This window comes from Neospora caninum, chromosome VIIa, assembly GCF_000208865.1.
Source record: "Neospora caninum Liverpool complete genome, chromosome VIIa".
NCBI classification, from domain to species: domain Eukaryota; phylum Apicomplexa; class Conoidasida; order Eucoccidiorida; family Sarcocystidae; genus Neospora; species Neospora caninum.
The window spans coordinates 1669485-1692862 of record NC_018393.1 but is presented as its reverse complement, the minus strand read 5'-3'; the positions used below and the strand labels follow the sequence as shown (position 1 = coordinate 1692862).

Genomic DNA, 23378 nt, shown 5'->3' with positions numbered 1-23378 from the left:
GCCTCCTCCCTGGCACGTCCTCTCAAAAAGGCGAGCAGGCTGAGCAGAGGCGCAACAAAACACGCAGACCCCGCTCGCGGCGCAGAGGCACGACAAGGCCTGGTCAGGCAGGGGAGTCTTGGAGCATGCAGAGACGGTGTGAGCGTATGGAGAGTCTGTACATACACCGCGTTGAAATGCCGGGCCACGTCGAGAGACGAGCGGCGCAGCGAAAGCGAGGCAAAAACTCGGGGTTGAGGTTCGCAAACAGAGACCTCTGGAGGTAAGAACACCAACCACACAAGTTAGCAGCGATTGACGGGAAAGGACGACAAAAGGGCGGAAGTTGGCAGGCTGCTCTTGGCGCCTGCGACAGGAACGAGGCGCACTACCGTGGAACGACGGAAAAAGCACCAGAGAGCGGACGTAGCTCTGGGTCAGAAGTCGGGAACCAGAACCTGGGTGGAGAAACGAAATGAAAACGAAACTGACAAGAGGTAGCGTGGAAACGTCTTCTTGTCACAGCACCCTCCCCATTTTCTGAAGGCAGGAATCCCAGCCCGACAGGCTCTGCCGCGACAGCGCGAGGAGAACGCGTCACTCGTGCATCAAAAGACCGTTTCACCGCCAAAAATGTAGAGAAAATTCGCCACGGAGGGAGAGGGCACCTCACCCATCATGCGGAGTGGCTGCATACAAACGAGTGGAGAAGGGGAAAACGAGTGGACAAGGGGAATCGAGGAGAATCGGCGGCACTGGTCACCCGAGCACCGTCCATCACCTAGGCGTAGCGCGTTATCGCCGCGACTGCGCTCTGGCGGATCCTCGGCGAAAAGTGCTTTCCCTGTGGTCCCTCCGCCAAGCAGCTCTGCTTTTCGCCCCTGCTCCCTTCAATGTATGGAGCGCGAAAAGCAAACTGGGGAGTGAGGCGGGGTGATGCGCGGGGAAGGAAAACGCAGGAGCCCTAAACGCATGAACCACCTTGCGGAGAAGGCTGGACGAGCATGGGTAGGGGGGGGGGGGAGGTCAAGGTCGTGGAAAGGAGCGGCAGGGTAGAGAAACGAGGGAAAAGGCAAAAAAATGACTCGCTGCCGCATAAAAATATACAGGCGTGCCCGACAAAGCTGCGCAAATAAACGTTGTGTCCACTGAAGGACGAGAAGCAGTCTCGATCCTGCCGGTATTCCGCACGCGCTACGCGACAGCGTTTTCGGGGCCCGCAGTGTACCTGGGTCTCTGTCGCGTTCTCGCCGACGCCATTTGCACTGTACCCCGTTTGAAGATACGGTGAGGTGGCTAGCTGGGAGCACAAACAGCTCTATTAGGCGCACTCCGGGTAGTTTCACTTTTTTCTCCTCCAGCAGCGCCCGCAGGGGGAAACGTGTCCAGCGACTTGAGCAACAGCCCAGACACACCCTGAGGCTCTCAACACACACTTGGCACGCGCGGAGCGCACGAGACAAAACCCGAAGCCGTGTTACAGACCGAAATAATCCCACAGAGAATTTGCGCAGAAAGCATGACGCTCCGAGCAGACACTGCTCGGTAATGCGCATAGGGGATCCGCACCGGTGGAAAGAGAGCTGACCTTGTGTCGCCTAGTTTTTTAATTTGTGTAGCACGAAGCGAAGCTCCAGACCCAAAATCCGAGAATAGAAAACGGCTTCCCCCGCAGAGGGATGTCTCGTGTGACGCCGGGCGCCGGATAGCGCCGCCAGGATTTCGAAGGAAGGAACAGAGGCCGACCGGGTGTTTTTCACCCTTTTGCGCTTCAAATTCACGGTCATGTAATGCAGGGGATTGGAGTGGAGAGTCTAGAGTCTCAGGCGGTTGAACTATAGAAGCGTGGAGTATGATCCTTCCATACCAGGCGTACAATACGTTCATCCAGTATATAACAGGTGGGGTCTTAGCTGTACCTCGTTCGTCGACAATGAAAGAAAACTGTTCTTGAGGGGGTTGACCAGGACACAGAGGGGAGCTGTGGAAGAACGATATAGCGCCGGCAAAGTCGCCCAGCCATCGGCTCAAATGCTCAGGAACATCGGATTCTGTCTGCTCAGCTGGTTGCTTTGTCGTGGACAAGGCAAGAATAAGCACCCTTTTCACGGAAACGGAGAAAGACAGACAAAGCACCTACGGGTTCCTCCCACAACACACATCTTATACACAGGAGATTCAGCAGTTTCAAACAGTCTCTACGAACGTGCGGACGGAAAAGGGAATTACCACCAAAGGACCGCCCTCTGGGTGGTTGTTGGCTGTTGCCGAAAAGCAGCAGACCAGAACCCGTAGCGATGATTGAGACCCCCGGCTACTCTGCTGCGTTGTCACTGGTGCAAACTTTATGGGGGAGCTTTGCTCGCTGGTCCCGCGCAACTCCGCAAAGTTCAGCAGTGTGGAATGAATCACTGCGTAAGCTTCTTGCTCACAGCCAAATAACTTTTCTTATCGGTTTTGGCCCGTGACTTAAAACAACCAGCTGTGAGAGGTGACTCAAGGGAGCTTCCACCCTGTCTACATTGACTGCAGGGAGCATCCGGACAAGAAACGCCCGTCGAATTGAAAATGGCCGTAGACGGCACGCATGCGCTTAGGCTCAGTCATTGCTAAGCGAATTGGGTAGGCGGCGTCCTGCGGAATACCAAGGACCCCACCGACGTAGAGGATCCAAAGCTTGTTCATATGCAATTTTCATTTGCGGTACAAGACCATGAACCTCGCATCTGAAAGTTGCAGGCGTAAGCACTGTGTACACACAAAACAACGTCTTTTTAGAATGAAGAGGGCCCCATACATGTGCGTTACACGGGACCACGTCCCTGGAGGCGGCCACGCGTCGCTCTTCTGCGAGTCACTGGCGAGCGGTAAACGAAGTGGATGCTAGGCTAGATAACCCTGAAATGACTTGAGAGAAAGATTGCCCTTAGGAATGCGGGCGAACGGGAGAAACCGAAGGGCAAAGAACGGAGACACGTAACGAGAGTCACTGTCGGCACAAGAAAAACACCGGAAATCATGAGAGGGGTCAGCCCGGCCAGCTAGCAAAGAAACGCGCGGGAGGAGAGCTAGGCAAACCGACGGAGACTGAGATGGTCTGGGACGCTCGGGTGTCAACTGGTTGCAGCTCACGTGGACGCGGACGAAAAGACGACGGATCTGGAGTATCACATGACAATGAGAGAGAAACCTATGGGGCAGGAACGATGCGCCAAAGATATGGAAAGAAACCCGGAAAGCCAAGATCCGAAAGACAGACAGCAGAGCAGCGAAGTAAGGATTCAAGAATGAACGACAAGGGCCAAGGTGTCTCTCCCTCTTGTTCGTCCTGTCCAAAGCAGCCACACACCTCCAAAGGAAGACACACAAAATCGTCTCTTCCGCGCTTCCTCCGTTTGGTCTCGGCTATCCTCTACACTTTGAGATCTTCGTCAAAGAAGTCGTCACTGGCGCCGAAATTATTCATGAGCATCTTGGTCCTCATCTCCGCTGCCTTCTGGTGGAGCCGAGTCACCGACGCGAGACGGGGGTCGTGACCCCGAGCTCGATTTCGGCAACCGTCCTGGTAAGCCTCAAACCGTCTCACGACGAACTTGTCGTACTCCTCTTCAGTCCACACTTCGCGGCCTGCAGAGAGCCGTGCCTCCTCCGCAGCGCGCTCCGGCGCGCCGACGCTACACCCAGCAGCGTCTGCGTCTCTCGCATCCCGTGAGGTCCCGTCTAGCGTCATGGCCGAGGAGCGATATAGAGAGGGCGAAGAAGCTGAATCGGGAGACAGCTGCGCAGAATACGCACGCGCATGCAGGTTGTCTTCGTCCTCGCTGTCATCGTCAAACAGTGCCGCCCGCATTTGCAGCGCTCGACTGGTCCCTAAAGCTCGCACTCTGTTTCCACCTGGATGCAAAGTACGCTCGGAGTGCCTTGCGCCCGTGCAGCGTTGACCTTGCTCGGCTTCCCCGTCTCCGTCGGCCTCCGCCTCGGGGAGGGTACTCGCGCCGTGCGCCTTCCCCTCACAAGCTAGCCGAGTCTGTTCCTCGCCGCGCCTGCCACCGCCTGGGGCAGGGTGCGTCACGTGGGCACCTGGGGAGCTTCCGCCCCTTTTTCGGAGGAGCCCGTCCGACCCGAAAGAGCCGCGCGGCCCACGGTCTCCCCTTTGCTCCGCTATGCCAACTAGCGCGGCCTCCTCATCGTCCTCAAAAAAAGACCGGGGCGCCTCGATGCATGCCGTCCTGCCGTCTTCACTCCATACAGCTCCCGTCAACAAACGGTCAACAAGCCGTTGCCTCCTCCGCGCTTCCGCCTCGCGGTAACTCAGAAACCCGCCTTTAGGGCATACCCGTTCTGCCAGTTGGCCACGCAGGCGTCGACGCCGTTTCCCTGTGCCTCTGCATAATGCCGCAGATGCCTCGGGTGAGCTACCAGCTGGAGGTGTCTTCGGTTCTGCCCCCGTGCGTCCTCTTTCTCCGCGTTCCTGTGGTTCCTCTGCGCCTTCCTCCGCAACGCCCCTACCGCGCCGCTCGCGCGGCGTCCTCGCCACCCCGTTTTCTGCGCCTCGTTCGCGCCGCTCTCGGTCCCCGCGTGCCTTCCGCGCGAACTGCATGCGGTACATTTGGTTCCACAGCTGTTCGATGTCATCGACGTAGGCGCCCTTGTTGAGGTCCGCGGCTTCGTTTTCGCCTTCAGCGCTCCCCGCGCCTCGCTGCCTCTGTTGTTCGCCCGCCTCCGCCTTTCGCTTCTTCTCCGCCTCTCTGTGGCGAATGTAACGCGCCTTGAAGGATGCCTTCCGACTGAAAGTGCTTTCTAGGTTTTGATTTTCTTTTTGCAGAAAGTACAGAGACGACGCGAGAGGGAAATCGTCGTCGCTCACCAGATTGCTAACCAGACAAAACCCGGACCTGCGCTCCTCTGCGGCGTCCACGCTGCGCGACGAAGACGGCCGCCTACCTGCAGAAAATTCCACGCAGGCAGAAGGAGAAGCGAGCACAAAATGTGATCCGCGACCGGCGGCGACTGAAGCTGGTCGTAGAAAAAGGAGAGGAGACGGCGAGAGGGGGCGGAGAGGGCCTCGACAGCGAAGGAAAAGCGAAGGAGTCGCTGACTTGTAAAAAGAAGTTTTGAGCAAAGCATTCTCCATAAACGCGTCACTGGACCTCCGCGCCCCAATGCTCCGGCACCAGGCCGCGCTGAGCGGAGCAGATGCTCAAGCACAACCGAGAGAGAAGAAAACAGAGCGGGGAACAGTCTACGCAGGGTGCTACCGCAAGCGTGAACGACCTCGGTGCAGTGTAACACATTGAGTTCCAGAATGTGTGGCACTGTGGAAGCACATGAACACTGGATGACGCAGCGCAGGTAAATGGGGCTGACAAAAAACTCCGCAAACACACACGAGGCAGAAGGTGCGTGGCAGAGGCGAACAGAGGGAGCCGCCGAGTCGCTTCGGGCCAGAGACAGGCGAGACGAAACTCCACGGAGAGGCAGGGAGACGGCGAAACGAAAACGGTGGCGAGATGTCGAACAAACCAGGTGGAGTGACCGCGCCAAGAACACGAGGCGCTGACAGGACGACACGAACCTATGGCCAACGAAGAATCAGAGAAACGCGCGCCACGAAGCAGCATGGGCACACGGGGTGATGCTTCCAAACCGCGACCGGAAATGGCCTCGCTCCCTCCCACGCGCCGCCGCTATCAGCTGTCCCTGTTTCCCTTCCCCCCCTGCCTTTGCCTCCTTTTGCCATTCCCCTTTTGTCTCCGGCTCGCTTACAGGTCCGTCCAGCCCGGTGAATGTAGGCCAGTGCATCCGTTGGGAAGTCGAAATTGATCACATGCTGCACGCCCTGCAAATCGAGGCCCCGACACGCGAGGTCTGTGGCGATCATGAGTGAAGCCGGAAGAAGCTCTCGGTCGCTGGCCTGGCCTCTGGGTCGGCCCAGCCGGTCCCGGAAGTCTCCGAAGCGTTCGCCTTCGCTGTCTTCGTCGACGTCCGTGTCGCTATCGCTCTCTGGTTTGCTGTCTCGCGCGGGGGCCGCGAGCAGTCGCGCGAGGGCGCGGGTGCGGTGCTTCATGGACATCTTGCGGTGGAAGCTGACGACTGGCCAGGCTCGGTCCCGGAAGAAATCAAAGAGGCGGATGCAGCGCTCGACGGAGTTCACGAAGACGACTGTCCTCTCGACAGGGAAGGCAGCGAGGAGGCCGAGAAGGATATCGACGCGGTGATCCCAGGACACCTGTTGTCTCAGTTTCCGCTGCACGTTCGTGTGCGGCGAGGTCTCGGCCACGAGCCGTGACGCCAGAGCGACGGCCTCGTCGCTCGGCTGGTTTCGCCGCTTCAAGTAGACGGGAAGGTTCCCACCCAAGAGGAGAAACTCCTTCTTCCTTTCCTCGGCCAGGGCGGAGCCCGTGATTAAGCCGCCCTTGATGCGCCGCCTCCGACCGCCGACGCCCACTTCGTCGCCTGCGGAGCCAGTGCTCCCCAGGTTCACGTGCCCTCCCGCGGTCCTGGTCTCCTTGTCTTCTTCGTGGGGCTCAGCCGCTCGCCAGGGAGGCTGGGCGAGGGCAAGGAGTTCTCCGACGCGTTCCGCATTGAGTCGGATCCACAGCTGCTTCACCTCGTCCCGCAGCTGGTGCCGAGAGCGCGGGGAAACCTCGAAGGCGTTGCCGAAGCGCTCGATTATCATGACCCCCGGACTACACGGCCCGAGGGACGCAAGCGTCGCGCCGGAGAAGATCACTTGGCAGGGCCGGAAGTCGGGGAGCTGCGGAAGCCGTCAGAGACACAGCGAGTCGCAGAGGTGAGCGCAGGGGAAGCCGCGGGAGAGCCCCAGCGCCGAAACGAGCAGGAGCGGAGACACACCGGGCAGCCCAGGCAGAGAACGCAAGCGAGCCGGCGCGCTGCCGCAGAGCGCCCACACAGAGACAGAGAAGGCGAAGTCGAGTAGCTGACGAGGCTAAAACAGATGCGACAGTTGGGAGACGCTCAGGAACAAAAGGAAGACCGAAGCCAGGAAAGGAGAAGAAACCCGTCGGAGGGTGCCTTGCTCCAACAAACAGCTGGACAGCGTGCACGGACGACAGTGAATCGGCGCGGAGCTACTGGCTGCATGCACGGGCAGCCCGTCGGCGTGTTTTTGTCTGGAGAAGCCTACGGCGGGTTTGGCAGTGTGAGGCGCCGGAATGGGTACGCGAGGCCTGCAGTAGCCGAGGATGTCCATGAGAAGAGTTCGCGACGCCCGTGCGCGGAGCAGATCGTCCACTTCGTCCAAAATCAACATTGATGGCTGGAGGTTTTCCCCGCGGAACCGCTCGACATCCTCTAGAAAGAGGTGCGGCGTGGAAATGACCAGGTCGACGGCGCCCCATCTGCACGCGCCGAGGACAGGGGAGCGAGCGCCGCACAGAAAACGGAGACCATACCGATTCAGACAGATGCGGGAAACCAGGAAAGCGGCACGAAACTCCGAAACGAAGACGGCCAGAACCCGAGAAAAAGAAAACGACTGCGGGATACACACGGGAACGGACGAGCTGCGTGACCTGCTGTGTGTGCGACGAAACAACGCGAGACGTGTTTCAAGTGGCCTCAGGGACAGGGATGGCTGAAATGAGAGCGAAAGAAGACACGCGTTCGCGCCTCCTCAACACCAAGACGCACCGTCGATCGCGTCCGGCCAGAGAACGACGGCGGCCGTGGCCACCCACGAGAGGGAGCAGAGATACCCGAGCAGCGCCGGTCGGAAGACCCCGCCGGCAGCAGAGCTTCGCAGGCGGACTCGCGCAGCCGCGGCGGACCAGCATCCGAAAGCGCTGTTTGCCCGTGCCACACACGGCGACTCAAGAGAGCGAAGCCGAGAGAAAAAAGGAAACGTACACGCTCTCGAACGCCCATTCGAAGCGCAGAAGACCCGCGCGCACTCACCTGATGCGTGGTTTATGAAGGACGGGGAGGCTGCAAACTTGAATCGCAGGTTCGTCGTCGCTTTCATCGCACCCTTGGCGTCTCCTGCCGTCCGGAGCGGTCTCCGCCCTGTGCGAGTTTGCACCCTTGTCGGCGCCGTCGCCGCGCAGCGCTTGACTCCGCCAGGATTCGCGAACGCCCGACCGTTCACTTCCGAGCACGTGGACCTCGTGGATGTTTTTGATCTTCTTCTGGCTGAAGGGGCGCGTCTCCGTCACCAACTTCCCGTCGGGAGTTAGCCGCGGCCTCCGGAGAACCTGGCCTTGCCACACTACTTGGTCAGCACTCTCGTCCGCTTCACCTTCGAGCCCATCTTCTGCGTCTCCCTCGCGCCTCTCTCGGTCCCTCTCGCCGCGCCCGCTAACCGTCGCACTCGCCCAGCTCTTGCGTGATTCCTCCGCGCTCTCTCGCCCTCCAGCCGTCCCAGCTCTCCTCGCTCTCTCTGAAAACGGGTCGCGGGCTCCGTCCCCTAACTCTGCTGCGACCGCGTCTCCAGCGACTCCGTCCATGTGCGCCTCCGCAGCATCGGGCCGCCGGAACTTTCGACGCAGCTCCTGCACGTCGCGCGCGTCTGTCGCGCCGGCGGTGCGCTCCCGGACGTTTCGCTCGACTCCACTGAGGCACTGAATTTGCATGCGGCCGAGAACGTCCAGCCGTCTAAGAGTGTGGAGAGTGTCGATGACCATGTCGTGGGTGGGGAGGAGCAGGACGGCGGGGCGGAGAGATCCGAGGGGGTTGGGGCTGTCGGGGGAGAGCCCCGCGGCCTGCAGCGCGTCGTCGTGGAGAGACGGGGGAGCGTTCGGCTCGGCCAGGGCAGCAGGTGACGAAGACCCGCGAGAGGCTGAGCGGAGACATTCCCAGACCTGCGGCGTGGGCGAGAGCGCCGCGTGACGCGCCAGGACCTCATCCTGGCGCCGCATCAGCTGGTCTTGGAGCATGCGTCCCACGGATTTGGCTTTCACTAGGGACGCGTCGCGTTCGTGTAGCTGCGCACTGTCTCTCCCAAGAATCCCTGGAGCGGCGGCTGCCTCGTCTGCGGGGCGAGAAAGCGACCTCTCGCACTCGCCGTCCGCGCACGTCCCGTCTCCTTCAGTCGCCGCTCGTGCGCGGCCGACGGCCGCCTCGCCAGGACCGATCTGCGCATGCAGCAGGAGGTCGTGCAGCTTGTAGATTTTGTTCATAAACGGGAGAAGGTACGCGAGCGTCTTTCCTGTGCCTGTTCGGTCCACAATCACGCAGTCGCGTCCCTTGTCGATGAGGAGAAACGCGCTGACTTGCGTCGCCGTTGGAGCCTCGACCTGCAGCTGCTTCAGCCGCTCCACCAGCACGGGGTGGAGATCGAGGGAGGCAAACGAGGGAAACCTCGCCTCGAGAGCCTGCTCGGAGGAGGGAGGCGACGGTGGCGACTGCGGCGCGCCAGGATCCGAAGCAAGAGTCGACGAAGGCGGCAGAGGAAAAGAGTCAAGCGCAGACGGCGGTTTGAAGGCCACGCCTGGCTCCGCGGCCTCAGAGTCCGAAAAGTCGGATTCCGTGGGCGGCCGGATGACAAAGACAGGAGAAGACGACTCCGACGAGAAAGACGGAGGAGAGGAGGCGGAAGACAGAGAGGGATCTGTTGAGCAAGGTTCGCTCTCGGGGAGGTGACGGGGGCGAGACGGTTGTGTCATGTCAGGATCAGGAGGCCGGGGAGGGACAGAGAGGCCCGCGGGACTTAGACCAGTGGCGAAGGTTCGGGAGCGCTCATCGCCGCTCCGACCGCGTTGTTCCTTTTCTGCGTTGCTCGCGCAGCTAGCCTGGGACAGCCCAGTTCGCATGCACCGCGCAGATCTCTGGAAGAGGCCTGGATGGAGCACACCGGGAGGGGCGGTGGAGCGACGCGTCTCGGACGACGATGGGAAGGAGACAGTCAAGAAGAGACGCGTGGGGAACTGAGCAGAGTGGGACGAGCGAGCGGCGCAGAGGGACGGGCGAGCGGCGCAGAGGGACGGGCGAGCGGCGCAGAGGGACGGGCGAGCGTCGGCGGACGGCCACGACGAAGAAAGGGGGGGACGGGGAGAGGGAGCGAGGGAGGAAAAGGACGAAAGACACAGAGGGGAACAGAGTGAAGAAGGGAGGGGCGTGGAAGGAGAAATGGACGGGGAGATGGGGTGATGCTGGCAACGTAAAGAAGAGAAAGAGAAGGAAAACGAGACAGCCGAGGAGGAAGTGGAAGCCAAAGAAGAAGAGGAAGGAGAGGAAGACGGCGAAGGGAACAAAAGAGTAGAGGCGCACCTTGGAGAAGTAGACGGCGAGGAGGCGAAGCAGAGGTGAGACCGCTGTCGATTCAGAGATGAGATCGAGGCCTGGGCTGACCTGAACGGTCTCCTTCGCGTTGCCAGCAACAGCTGGTGCGGCATCCGGCGCCGCATGTACATGGCGCGGAAGAAGGCCCAGGGAGAAGAAGAAGGCGCAGGAGAAAAAAGCGAAGATGGTTGACAGAGGGGCAATCGGGAACCTGAGGACGCCGGAGAGACAGTCGGAGAGGCGGGAGGGGGGGCAGAACAAGAGAGAGAAGGGGAAGACGACGGAGAATTCGACGGGGTGAATTGCCCTCCGCCTGATCTTCTTCGTGCTCCACGGCCGACGTGCCTCCGGAGCGGCTCGACGGGGAGCAACCTATTTGTCCCCATTGAGAGGAGACTGCGTCTCGTTTGAGAAGGCCACGAGAAACACCCGAGCATTGCCTTTTCACGCTCGTCTGCGCGTTTTCTCTCTGCCGCAACGGACGAAAACCAAACCGAAAAACGGAAGAAGAAAGTCGAGAAACGGAAAAAACGAGTTCGTTGGGTCTGGTCCGCCGGAAGTCAGAGCGACTCTGCGACATCGAAAAAAAGCAACCGAGTAAAAGAGGCGAATCAGAGACGGAGAGAGAGACACAGACCAGCGGCGCCCTCTCTCTGTCTCCTTCTCTCGTTATTTAAAAAAAGACAAGCTGGGATCTGGACGCTCTCTCTCCAGTCTCTCCCACCTTCCGGAGGTCACTTGAGAGGCTTGAGAAGCAATCTCCCTGACTCGGGGACGACTCCAAATTCTCTCATAGAGTGCGGTCCACGGTTCCGGTCAACAATACTGCAGAGGCCTCGCCACAGGCGTTCGTATTCGCCCCATTCTCCTCAAATTGCGTATGAGTTGTGGTTTTTGGATCTCCTTCTTCCACGCGGTTTCTCAGCTCTCCTCGCTGCGAGGCCGCTTTCTACGGAAGTGCCCCCGCACCGGCGCAGCGCACGCGAGGCACGACCAGAGATACGGAACCATCGAGGCTCCGAGAGTTTCGTGTTGGAAGGAAAATAAAAAGGATAAGAGGAAAGCGGAGAGGCGGGCGCGTTTATCCGATTTCTTGTCTCTGGAAATCTCCGACGCCAAATCTGCGTGCAACGAGCTGCAGTCAAGTGTGCACCGCATGCAGAGGTCGGGGCTGTGGCGCATGTGATTCTATTCCGATAGCGAACCGATTGGTCTCGGCCATCCCTGGCCGTTTCCGTTCCTTTTCTCTTTCAAGGACAAGATGAAGCTCCTTGACTCTCTGCCTCGAGAGCGTGTTCGAAAGACTTTCTCTCAGGTTAAGCAAGCGTCCTCCAACCCGCCACTCTGAGAGGCCAGGCTGACAGATTCACCCTACCGCGCACGGGAACTATCGCAACGGCAAATGAAAACAGAAGCTTTTGAGAGCAAAACCGTTTCTTATACAGTCTTAGCATTCTTCACTGCGCTCTTCACCTCTGCGAAGCGCGTCTTTGTTTCTCTTTTCCGTCTTTTTCTCGTCTCCGTGGGAGTGGGCCCTCGAACGTGTCTGCATGCGTGTGTCTCTACTCGCGGCGCTGCCTCTCCGTGCTTCTCAGACGCAGCTTTTCGTACCACCCACGCACCCCTCTACCCTTTCTTGTCGTGAGTTTCATGGTTCAGTTTTCATAGCCTCCCGTCGTCGTCCTGCGCCTCCTTTCCTCGTTCTTCCTTCCCCCTTTGCTCCCCAGTAGACGGGACTTACATCGCCGCACGCCTCCGCAAGCGTCGGCTGCCCAGAGCCACAAAACACAGCCTTCTGTTCACCTCAGAATGGCTGTGGACAGCAAGACCCCCCCGGCCTCTCTGTCTCCGTCTGTTCAGGGGGCGGTGAGACACCTGGTGCGCGCGTTGCAACAGCACGAAGCGGCTGTGGAGGAGCTCGAGACGCAAATCGCCCAACACGAGGTAGGCAGAGGACACAAAAATTGGTGCCGACAAGAAGAGGCAGAGAAACAAAGAGAGAGATGAGATTAAGGCTCCAACCAGGCAGAAGTGGAGAGAGATTTGACGGGTTTTTTTGGTGTTACACGCGTTTTTTCAGAGACTGAGAGAGGTAGGCCCATAGGGGCGACGAAGAAGAGAAAGGCGAAGAAGAAACGGAAGAAGAAAGGGGAGAGGGGAGACGGCAAACGCGCGAGGGATATGAGAGAAAGGGAGAAACCAAGGTGGCTTACGTGCAACATGGGGGCTAGAAGGAAGAGTCGAATCGACGAGGGGTCGTCTTTCCGAGAGAAAACGTCGGGCCGTGGTGGAACACGAAGCATGAGAGGGAGAAGAGGGAGGGGAAGAAAGGAAACGTGTTCCAGGAAAGACACGCCCGCCTCGGGTTCAATATAAGGATTCGAGAGGCCCCGGAGAACTGCCTTCAGCGCTGTTATGCAGAACTGGCCGCCAGGCCTGGTCCGGGTGCATATATGTGCATGCGTACAAGGAAGTATTCTGAGCAATCTTCAACTTTCTGAAGATCTTTACGGCCTTTTGGTGCCCATTTCAGAGTGCGCGGCCACTCTTTCGTTGTTCCTGGTCAACAGTTCACGTTTTTTCTATCGCCAATTCGCTTCCTGTCTCTTCCTGGCTTTCCTCTCTGCGCAGGCTGCCTCGTCTCTCCTGTCTCATTACCTGTCCGCGTGCTTCCACTCCCCATCTTGCGACGCCGCATCAGGCGTCTCCCCGGCCTCTCCACACGCGAGCACGTCGCCATCCTTGCCCTCCGTCTCTGCTGAATCTTCCGTCGCTTCGTCGCCCTGTCCGCGCATTTTCATTCCCTTGACAACTGAGGCCATTCTCCCCGGCTACCTCCTGCCTTCGGCCTCGCCTCCGCTTTTGCACTTGGGCGGGGATTATCTCTCCACCTTCCGTCTGGGCAGCGCCCCCTGCACGTCGTGTGCGTCGCCGGCGAAGCCCCTTGCTTCCGCCGGTGTTGCAGGCGCTCCGGCTGCAAGAGGCGAAACGGGCAAAACAGGAAATCGAGAGGAGAGCGCGGAGTGCGGCGCGCTGGGGCTCCTTCACCGGCGGGAAGCGATGCTGCGGGAGCAGGAGAAAGTGGTGAAAGACAAAGTGAGGAAGCTAAGAATGCAGCTGCAGATTGGGGAAGAAGAGCGGCTGCGACGCGGCGCGGGAGCCTCGACGCCCTCGGGTGTACATACACCTGGAAAGACGGGCACAACAGGGGAGTCCGCCGATGAAGAAAACCAGAAGGCCAGCGGGCGGAGAGGACAAGCACATTTTACCAGAGATGGGTTTGTGGAGATCGTGGAGGAGTACACGAGCGATGAAGACGAGGCCGAAGCGGAAAAGCAGAAGCGCGAAGAGCCAAGCGCAGGCGAGAGACAAGACGCCCAGAGACAGGTAGACTTGGATTCGGGTTCGGAGGCGCGTCCGTCGCCCTCACCCCCAGTAGGCGAGCCATGCCCGAATGGCGCGACGGCCCCGTCACGAGGTGGCCGACGAGAGAGCGAGAACAAACACAAAAACGAGGGTACCGCTGTCGCTTGGCCGCCTCCCAACAATCCTGAGACCCCTCCGCATGCCGACACCAACATATCAGGAGAAAGATCTACACCCGCCTCGCAGTCCACAATCCCAGAAAACGTCGCGCGGTCTCCCTCTTCTTCCTCTGCGCCAGCTTCGCCTGGTTTCGGCGGCCAGAGAAGAGAGGGCGAGAAGTGCAGCTCTTGCTCGTGGTCGCCGGCAGTATCGGAGCGAGTTGTCGAGCGGCAGGCGCGAGAAGAGCGAGGCGCAGAACAGGATCAGGGCCGCATGCAATTTCGAGGCAAGGACGAAGGCAAAACGACTCTCAAGGAAGAAGGAAGCCTGCGATCGAGCCTGAGAGAAACAGAGCACGTAAACGCAGAGGGCGCCGCACAACCGACCAAGAAGGTCTCGCTCTTCAAAGCCATGAGACAGAACACACAAAATTAGACAGATGCAGCTGAGCACAAGTGAACACAGGAACGAAAACGGAGCGTAGCAAGCATTGTGAAAACGCCAAGAAGGCGCTATAGAGTGTCTGGTCTGGTGGGAAATGCCAAAACGGCCAGAGAAACGACGAGAGCGCGTCGCACGCTCACATGAAGGGAAATTGCTAGTCGAACACGCGTGATTCTGCGCTCAATCGTCTGTGTAAAACGTCCTTGGACCCGATTCTTATCTCTACAGGGGCACATGCATCTACCCCTAAACCGCGAATATATCTATATCTATATCTATATATATATATATATATATATATGCACACGTGTTACAGATTTGACTAGTACTCTTTCTCTGCAAGTAAAGGGTGACAGGATTAGGCCTCCCTCGTTCCTCGGCGCACTTCGGCAAGGGGCTGTTCGAGGGCAGACTCGTGCTGCTGCTGGAGTGGCTCGGCAAAGTTGCCGTGACCGCTCTTTGGCGGCTGAGGGCTCCGAATATTTTAGGTGTTTTCTCTGTCAATTCTCTCCCCCACCGCGCCTGGCGCAGCAGCTCTCTCGCACGGGCCTTCTCCGCGTTTCTCTACTTTGCTTGTTTTCTCTTTCCCAGTTCGCACCCTTCACGCATCTGCTCGGTCCGCGGGGAAGAGAGGAAAGGGAGTCGGGCGAGCACAAACATCTTTGGCAGGAAGCAGTGCGCTGAGGCAGCGTCGACTCTAGCTAGCAACTCATGTCTTTGTGTATGCACCCTCAAGGGCTGTGCTAAGAGCGAGAGAATGGCAACAAGGACGCAGGAGGCGACTAGCAACCGTCTGTCGCTGCGACACTCTTCAGATTCGTCCTGTCTAGTCTTGGGCGGTTAGGCCGCCTCCGGTTGCAGCGCGGAGCTAAGCTAAAGGAACGTTGAAACGCTTTCGGCTTTGTGGGAATCCCGCTCGTCCGGCCGCGAACACGAGGCGAAACATGGGGTCTCGCTTCTCAAAGGTTGTCGCCCCCATACCTGCACTACCCATAACTACTCCTGTTGTACCTACACTAGAGAGATACACAAGAACACATTCGGAGGATAAAATGGGAGAAAGTGCGAGTTCAGGCGCGCGACACAACAGAGACGGTGGAGTGGGTTTTTTGTCTCGCAGGCGTACAACCCTTTGAGTGAATCTGCCACCGGGAAGGAGATGCACGTGCCTTCTCCCTAGTTTCGTCCTCTCAACTTCTGTCATCTCTTGCGCGCCTGTGGGCGTGGGATACAGACCGAAACTGCATACTCTCCACAGCAACATGTCATAAGCTGCTAGCTCGCCTTGGGGTTGGCTGCCTGACGCGCACAGACACACAATACGCAAATTGGTGTGAGAGACTTCACACATATACACGGTGAGAGACGATGCATGTACCTACACAGACAGTGCACAAACATGCATATACAGAGATAATTATTTCACAAATATGAAGAGAGATAACTAACATGTTTATACACAGAGAGAAAATATGCATACATCTACGTAGTAGTAGAGTGGCTTCGTCCGAAGACACAACCACAAAGAAGATGCATATATATATATATATATATATATGCCATACACATACGAAGAGATATAAACAGAACGGGTGACGGCTTCATGGAGGACCTGGCGTTAGCTGTGGAGGCCCAGTGGGAAATGGAGGAGAACAAGATTCTATGTCCGTTGTCGTGGTTAGAAGCCTGTTGTGTGCCTCGATTTGGAGGAGGGATGTGGATTTGAGAGTCTCTGTCTCTGCTCCCGACCGAATTGCCTCTTTTGCGTCTTTGACAGTTTATAATAGAATGTGCGTGGAAATGAAAACGCATGCACACGGCGACTAATGATGGATTCGTAGCAGAGGGAGATTGCTGGCCCGCGTTTCTCTTTTTTTTCCACCGCGACGACGACGTGCATGCGCTCGTCCCGGGTGAATAAACTGGTAGGAAGGCCACGGGAGAACTCTCCACCTTCTTCTCCGGGTCTCCGTACTTATTAGGTTGAAAAGGACGCTTCCGGGACATTCAGTCGGCAACCAAGGGAAGGGAATTCGGCTTTCTTGTCTGGGGGGAATTTTGCCGTGAAAAGCCTGTGTGGCTCTATTGACTCTCTGCCGGGGCGGCGAAAAAGCAGGCGAGACAAAACGTCCAGGAGGGGTTTTTGAGAAACTGGGAAACACAAATTTCTACAGTTGCCTCCTTCATATCGTCAAGCGCACTGGACTTTAGGTGCCATCCTCAGCGCCGTTCTCCCTTTTTTCGCTTTATCGCCATTTGCGTCTACCTTCGCCTTCGTCTTTCCTTTGGTTGTTTCCTCCGCGTCTTCCTCTTCCTAATCGTCCTCTCCCGTTTCCTCCTCTTCTTCCTCTCCATCTTCTTTTTTCGTCTTTGTTTTCTGCCTTTCTTCTCCCGCAGCGGCTGTGTCGCTCCTGTCGTCGTCTTTGGGCTGTCCGTGTCGTGCTCGCGCGACTCTTTCTCGGTTCGCGTGCGGGGATACTCCGCTTCTTTCCAAGCGTTTTTCTCCGTGTCTGTCCCGGCTTCTCCTCTCCTTTGGCAAGATGGCGAGAAATGCGGAGAGAGCGAATGCAGTGCTGAACAAGTGGCTCGCCGTGAAGGACGCGGTCGTCAAAGGCGCCGCAAACCGCGAGCGACGCCCCCGAGACGTCAACTCCTGCCAGGACCTGAAACAGGCGGAGAAATGGTAAAAAAGAGGAATTCCACGGGGAGAAAAACCAGAGCGCCGTCCACCAAGGCCGAAACAGGGGGGATCTGAACACATACTTCCCCAGACATATCAACAGTTGATGGACAAACAGCCTCGTATAAGTCATCCCCACATACAAGCAAATATATGCCTATGCGTGATTATTTGTCTGTATATGTACATGTGTATTTTTGCACTTGTACCTATATATATACATATGCGTATGCTTGCAATGTGGTGTGTATGGAGATGTCGGAGGTTGAGTGGAATGAAAGAGCTTTTTCTTCGGGTGTTCCGTTTCCTCGTCTGTCGTCTTTTTGCAGGCGTAGCGAAGTGATGCGTGAGATCGGGAAAATGATCACGCAGGTCCAGGACGCGAGTCTCGGAGAACATCGAATTCGCGATTTAAACGATGACATTAATCGAATGATTCGCGTCAAAAAGGCATGGGAATTCCGAATCAAAGACGTAAGCAGACAGCCCCTCAGCAAACTGAGGCGAACACCGGCCCAATCTCTCTCTTTTTCCCTCTGTGTTTCTCTTTCTCCTTGTCTCTCTGTTTCGCTCCGGTGTAATATCTGTCTCTCTCTGTTTCTGTCGCTCTCTGTTTCTCTCTGTGTCTGTAGGTACGTCTTCTCCCGAAAACTCTTTTTTTGTATGTCTCTTGTTGTCACGCACTCGTTCCACATGGATTAGCATCTCCTCTCCGCCCCCCCCCCTCCCATGTGTGTTGCCTTTTCCGTGGGAGTCTGCGCTTCATCTCAGGATTCTCTGTGTGCCCCGCCCGCTTTTTTCTCTCCATTTTAAAGCATCCCCCCCTTTCCACTTCTCTCTCGCGCCGTCTCTTTTTCCTCTTTTCATGCCCGAAACTCTTCCTCTCGGTGCATTTCTAAGGCTCGGCTCGTTCTCGGCTTCTTCGCCCTCGCGGTGTCGTTTCCTCGGCAACCCGGCACCCGGAAGCGATTAACGAGATGCAGAGTCCAGTTCAAAAGACAGCGGATCCCGCAAGGCAATCCAGCCCTTAGGTGACGGGTTTTCTCGTCTTTTCTCCGCCACTCTGTGCGTTTTCTCTCAGCTGGGAGGCCCAGACTACTCGGCGTCCTCGACAGCCCTGGAGGCCATGAGTAAAATGAGCGCTGCCGGCGCAGATGGATACATGTACTTTGGCGCTGCCAAGGAACTAAAGGTGAGAACCGTCGCGCACGCGAGGCATCTCGTTTACCTCTTTCTTCTCGACATACAAAAACATTGCCTGCCCAAGTATATGCATATGTATATATATATATATATATATGCATGTGTGTGTTTGGGTTGTAGAAAAAAAATGTACATGTATTGCGTGTGGTTGTGCGTGTGTGTGTTTCGGCTTTGACGTGTTCGGATCTGTGCACGACTGCAAGTGTGTGAAGAGGCGTCTGCACGTACCGCCTTTTCCTCACGAGTTGCGTTTCTGCACTTCCCTGCCGGGTGGGGCTGCGTTGTCTTCAGGGCGTGCGGGAGTTGCTGGAACGGGAAGCGTCCGAGCAGCAGAAGCCTCGCAAAACGCGCGCGATGCTCTTCAAGAACATCACGCCCGACTACTACGGGTGGCGGGACGAGGTAGGCAGTCACGTTGAGAAGCCGAGACAGGAAACAGAGAGGGTCGGTGCTCATGTCGGTCGACAACGAGGCGCAGTGGGGGGGGCGATTGATGGAAGTGAAGATTTTGAAGGGCGGCGAAGGAAAAGACGGCGGCGGTTGTTTGGACTCTGCGTTAGAATTCCCCAACTAGGCTCTCATTCAGCTCTTCCAGTTTCCTCGCATTGGTCAGTCTGTTGTGTAACCTTTCGCCCCCCACTTCGATGTCGTTCTCGTTTTTGTCTCATAAGGGAGTCGCAAGTCGCGTTCGCAAGGAGGGGAGACAACCAGCGACGAGCTTTTGCGCTGGCCTACGCGTTCGGGGCGGGCCGGGCCCCTGGGCTTTCGGATAGTGTAAGCGGAGCAGAACAACGCGCGCCTGGCGTATAGTGCATGCACTTCCCCTCGTTTCTTACGCTTTTTCGGTTGTCCGTCGCAGGAAGACGGAGAGATTCTCTTGGCAGAGAAAGTGCGGGAAGAAGAGCTCCGACAAGAATCCCGCGGCTCATCAGAGAGCAGCAAGCGAGTTCGAGCGGCTCCATTAGCTGGAGACGCGGATGCAGAAAGCGACGACGAATCGAAGAAAAGGAAACGTGATCAGGCGGCAAGTTCCCAACCCTCTGGAGGCGTAAGTGGAAGAAGAACGGGCTGCAGGGGAACCTCTTTGCGCGCGTTTACCACCATACGCATGCCTAGAGATCCGCATGTGTCTGTGCGGTTAATGATCGGTTTCTTTATCGCCTCGTCTGCCGGTCTCTTTACGGACCTCATAGACAGAGAGATAGGATAGACAGATACGAGAGACAGGAGAGACATGGATTTGAATATCTACAAATGTCCGTGCAGATGTACGTCCGCCAACGCTTCGATGTACAGACGTACACAGCGTGTGTGAGCAGCCTTCGCGCAGGGATCGTACAGACGAACGAAGAACAGTATCCTCCCCTCTCTCGCATGCGTGATGGCCCGTAAATGGCCTTTGCGCTCAACTGTCACTCTAGTTCTCGGTGTCTGAACACTGTATGTAGGCCCGTGTTGGGACTCCTCCTGTTGGGGAGCAGTCGCAGCAGATTTTGTCAGACCAGAAAATTGTTGCTGTGCGTTTTTTCAGGCTCCCGAGTTCCAGTCCTACGTCGACGTCCCGAGTGCGGAGACCATTGCGCGTTTGCTGGTCGAGCGGAAGAAGCAACTGCTTCTGGAAAAATACGTGTCTACGCAACAAAGAGAAAAAGAAAAGGTAATGCACTTTCACTCTCCACATACACTGTGTCTGCACATGCACATATCTGTAAGGAGAGAGACATGTGAGGCGGAGAGCCCTACGCATACATGTATATTTGGGCACGGGACACTATCATTTAGCATTTGGATGAGGGTCTCGGAGTTGTCCACGTCCGTGCAGAGAGCATGCACGCGTTTCACATGCAGACTTGTACAACTGTGTTTGTATATGTTCAAGCATGCCCACGCGTGTCTCTATCCTTGGCAGTGCCATGGATAAACGACAGAAAGAGCACGGAGAGAGAAGATGTGCCGGGCGCGAAAGTGGCTTTCGTTTCCGTGTCCGTTTTCTGCTCCAGGAGTCACGAGCGCTTGCCTCACAGTCGACTTAGCGGGCCGAGCCTGTGTGAGATGGAGACGAATACGGGTAGCAAGACGGAGGCAGCAAGTGGGAGACGCCGCCACAGCGGGGCTTCTTTCCGAACGGCGGGGAGGGACGCCGTTTGGTGGCCGCCTGTCTGCTGGGGTCGTCTTCGCATGCGCTCAGATTTCCTCTTTTCCCACACACTGCTCGTCGCACTACGCTGGTTGACCCTCCGTTTTCCTCCTGTGCAGTCCTGGGTGTATGTGCCTGAAAAAGGGCATGCGTAGGGCTTCGCTGCTTCCTTTTCTGTTGGTTTGTCTTGGCCTTGCTTTCGGTCTTTCTCTTCGTCGTCCTTCGAAGCCACTCTCTCCTTGTCTTCCTTCTCTTCTTTGGTCCTTCTGTTCTATTTCTCTCTCTATAAAAACGGCGCACTTTTCAAGTGGTTCAGCTAAGTAATCTTGACAGCGGTGAGTGTCGTGACGCGGAGTTGGGTCCTGTCTAACTCCCGCCTCGGAATCACAAACGGAAAATCAAAATCAGCGAGACGACGAACCTGCCCGCCGTAGGGCTCCTCTCCTTTCGAATCTTTTTGCTACTTTCGCGTCCCAAGAAAGCGACGAGAACCCGCAACATGGCGTTAGAAGCTATCACGAGAAAGGTGGTTTTCACCGCCGCTTGGTGTGCGTCCAATCCTGGTGACACTGCCAAGCCAATATCCCTGTTTCGTCACAGTGTGTACCGGGAATTCGTTCGCATTCCGTGAGCATAACAGTTTCTTCTCAAGCGAGGATCGGGCGATATGTCGGCCGCGATAGACAGCGCCTCGTTCTGGCGTCAACAGCAGCGCATGTCACGGGTTGCTTCACTAAAGCTGTATACTTGCTGGGTCGTCGACACCTGTTGTCGCTCACACCTCAGGTTGCACGTGAAACCTATCTTCAGATCTTTGTGTCTGTCCCCGTAGACCGTTGTGCTTCTCTTCGTAGCTGGCTGAGGCCTGCGTTTTTCTCGACACCGCGGAAACCAACTGACGAGTGTCGACGTATAGCAGACGCTGTTGGCATCGCAGCAGTCGAAAACGGGTGCACGGCATGCAAGGGTCTTGTGCCAATACATTACATATTGACGTGGAGCTGTAGATCCAGTTTTTTCCCGTAGGCATTCTGGATGTAGTGTAGATTTGCACAGAAAACCGGTTCTTCGTTTCCGGGTTTTAGAGCCGCCACAATTGGCAGTATCACCTTTTTGTTGGTGCTACTACGCTGGTTGAAAACAGCCCCTCCTCGGCTTCGAAAAAACGGTGTTTTCGCACGAGTAACGTTGAAAATATCTAGACGAAGGCAGAGCAGAAGAACAGTCCACGTTCACGTCTTTTCAGCCGAAACGTGTCGGCCGTCACTAGAACACCAACGGCACGCCCGAGGTCCACAACCAGTCAGTGCCGCTGTCTGTGCCTGGGGGCCACTGGAGAGACAAAGCATCTGCACGCGCTTTTTCCTTCCTTTCTTCTGGCCCAAGCTCCTCGAGGAAGCGGAGTGGCCTTTTTGCCTTTCTTGTTCAGCCACCCTGTCAGGGCGCCAACATTCATTCCCGTGATTTCTTCTTCTTCAAGCAAACACATAAGAGTGACATCGAAGAACGAAAGGGGTCTCACCTTCGTGTCACTTACCCGAGACGCCCCGAACAAGCCGGCGCCTCGAGTGCTACTGCAATGAAGGAGGAAACACTTTGAAACACGCTTTTTCTGCACATGCACACAGATCGCTAGATGTGTTATTTCCCTCACATCCGCCTCAGAGTTGCGGCAATCTTGCAAGATGCTGCGCTCGAACTGTGACATTTTCAGGCACTGTGCTGTTTGCTTTTTAAATAGCGACGACACTCTCCTGGACGACTCGCGCTCGCTACATGCCTTGATGGATACTGCGATAACCATGGGTGACCAATGGTGTCGTGCAGCGTGGACTTAAAGGGGGACGAAACTGCCTGATGCAGCCATAAATCTATTTTGCGAATGTGGTAACATGCCCGGGTTTTCCTCCGCGAAGCCGTCTCGGCCTCTCGGATAAGCACGCTTTCCAGGCTTAGATCCTCATTCCCGTGTCACCTCATCGTACGTTCCTCCAGTCTTTCTCCGTCTTGTCTTTTCTCTGCGAGTGTGACGCTCTGTGATTGAATTATTTGCTTTAAGAACTCATAGCTCCGCGACTACAACCTGCCGGTGGAAACTCACTTTCTGGTAGGGTTGCCAGTCCTGAAATGAATCACCGCAGTCAAGATTGGGACTTTGTTTTAGGGCATTGTTTTGCCACGCGGCGGCCTCCTTTCCATCTTTGAAAACGTCGCTCCCCTTCGGTTTTCGAAGGCCGTTGTCGTGACGATCGATTCTCGGCCGTTCTCGTTTTCTACCCCGACCTGCTTCGTTTCATTCGGTTGTGTCTGGCTTTTCTGCAGAGAACGAGAAACCTCGACTCCCGCCAACTCGTTCACTCTCTCTTAACCTATTTCGCTGTTCTGCGCCGCTGCACAGGAAGGGCGTTCTTCTTTGGGTGTGGCGAACAGAGATCCTGGGGCCTCCACCCGTCCCCGCGTTAGCTAGTTGCTGTGTTTCCACAGACGTTCGGGTGATTGGCAAGAGGAAACACCTCCCACGCGTGCCTCTCTTCCCTTCGTTTTACCTCTTCCAGAAGACCAAGGACTGCGGGATCCATGAATCATTTCTCAGGTTGCCTCGTTCCTCCTCTCTGCTCCTACCTGCACGACCGTCTCCGCCTGCTTGAGGCCGACACGGTTCCACACGATACTTGCTGAAGACTCCTCTTCCTTCTGCTCTACTGCTTTCTGCATTTTCTCGTAGCTAGTCGCCTTCCCCCGTCTCGTGCCGTGTCCGTCTCCATCTCCTTGTGTCACGCCTCTTTTACGTCGGCTACTGGTTCTGCGCACTCGTGCTTCATGTCCCCTCCTCGGCTTCCTCTTCCTGTTCCTCGCCGCCCCGATCAGTTGCCGCTTGATTCTTCGCCAGCGTTGCGCTGAACTTCTCCCCAGCAAGCTGACAAACTGCCTTGGCATTAACGCTTGTGTATCCGCGGGAACATGTTCATTTTTGATTTCCTAACTTCATCGGTTGGCATCTCCTCTCTTAGGACGACAGAGACTGGAGCAGCGAGGAGCAGTCACAGTGTGATTCACGTTTTCGACGTGGGCCTTTCCAAAGAACAAATGGGAGATGAGAGAATGTATACGGGCTTCAGTTCTCGTATATGAAAACTTTGCTTCCTCACCTTCCAAGAATAACAAGGCGGA

The 23378-nt window shown here is 56.7% G+C and overlaps 3 protein-coding genes across 3 annotated transcripts; 2 read left to right on the top strand and 1 right to left on the bottom strand.

Annotated features, from left to right (window-relative positions):
• Nucleotides 1-3391: 3391 nt before the first annotated feature.
• On the bottom strand, nucleotides 3392-9602 carry NCLIV_021230 (hypothetical protein; the record flags this gene model as incomplete). Its single annotated transcript, XM_003882318.1, has 4 exons — nucleotides 3392-4923; nucleotides 5746-6736; nucleotides 7127-7340; nucleotides 7897-9602. 4 exons carry the CDS (start codon nucleotides 9600-9602, stop codon nucleotides 3392-3394), a joined length of 4443 nt encoding a protein of 1480 aa, XP_003882367.1.
• Nucleotides 9603-12027: 2425 nt separating this feature from the next.
• On the top strand, nucleotides 12028-14178 carry NCLIV_021220 (conserved hypothetical protein; the record flags this gene model as incomplete). The annotated part of the gene is made up of 2 exons (XM_003882317.1): nucleotides 12028-12162; nucleotides 12850-14178. 2 exons carry the CDS (start codon nucleotides 12028-12030, stop codon nucleotides 14176-14178), a joined length of 1464 nt encoding a protein of 487 aa, XP_003882366.1.
• A 2549-nt stretch (nucleotides 14179-16727) lies between these two features.
• NCLIV_021210 (isy1-like splicing family domain-containing protein) lies at nucleotides 16728-20103 on the top strand (the record flags this gene model as incomplete). The annotated part of the gene is made up of 7 exons (XM_003882316.1): nucleotides 16728-16870; nucleotides 17197-17341; nucleotides 17949-18059; nucleotides 18362-18472; nucleotides 18930-19118; nucleotides 19602-19727; nucleotides 20071-20103. The coding sequence occupies 7 exons, from the start codon at nucleotides 16728-16730 to the stop codon at nucleotides 20101-20103; spliced, it is 858 nt and encodes a 285-aa protein (XP_003882365.1).
• Nucleotides 20104-23378: the final 3275 nt, after the last annotated feature.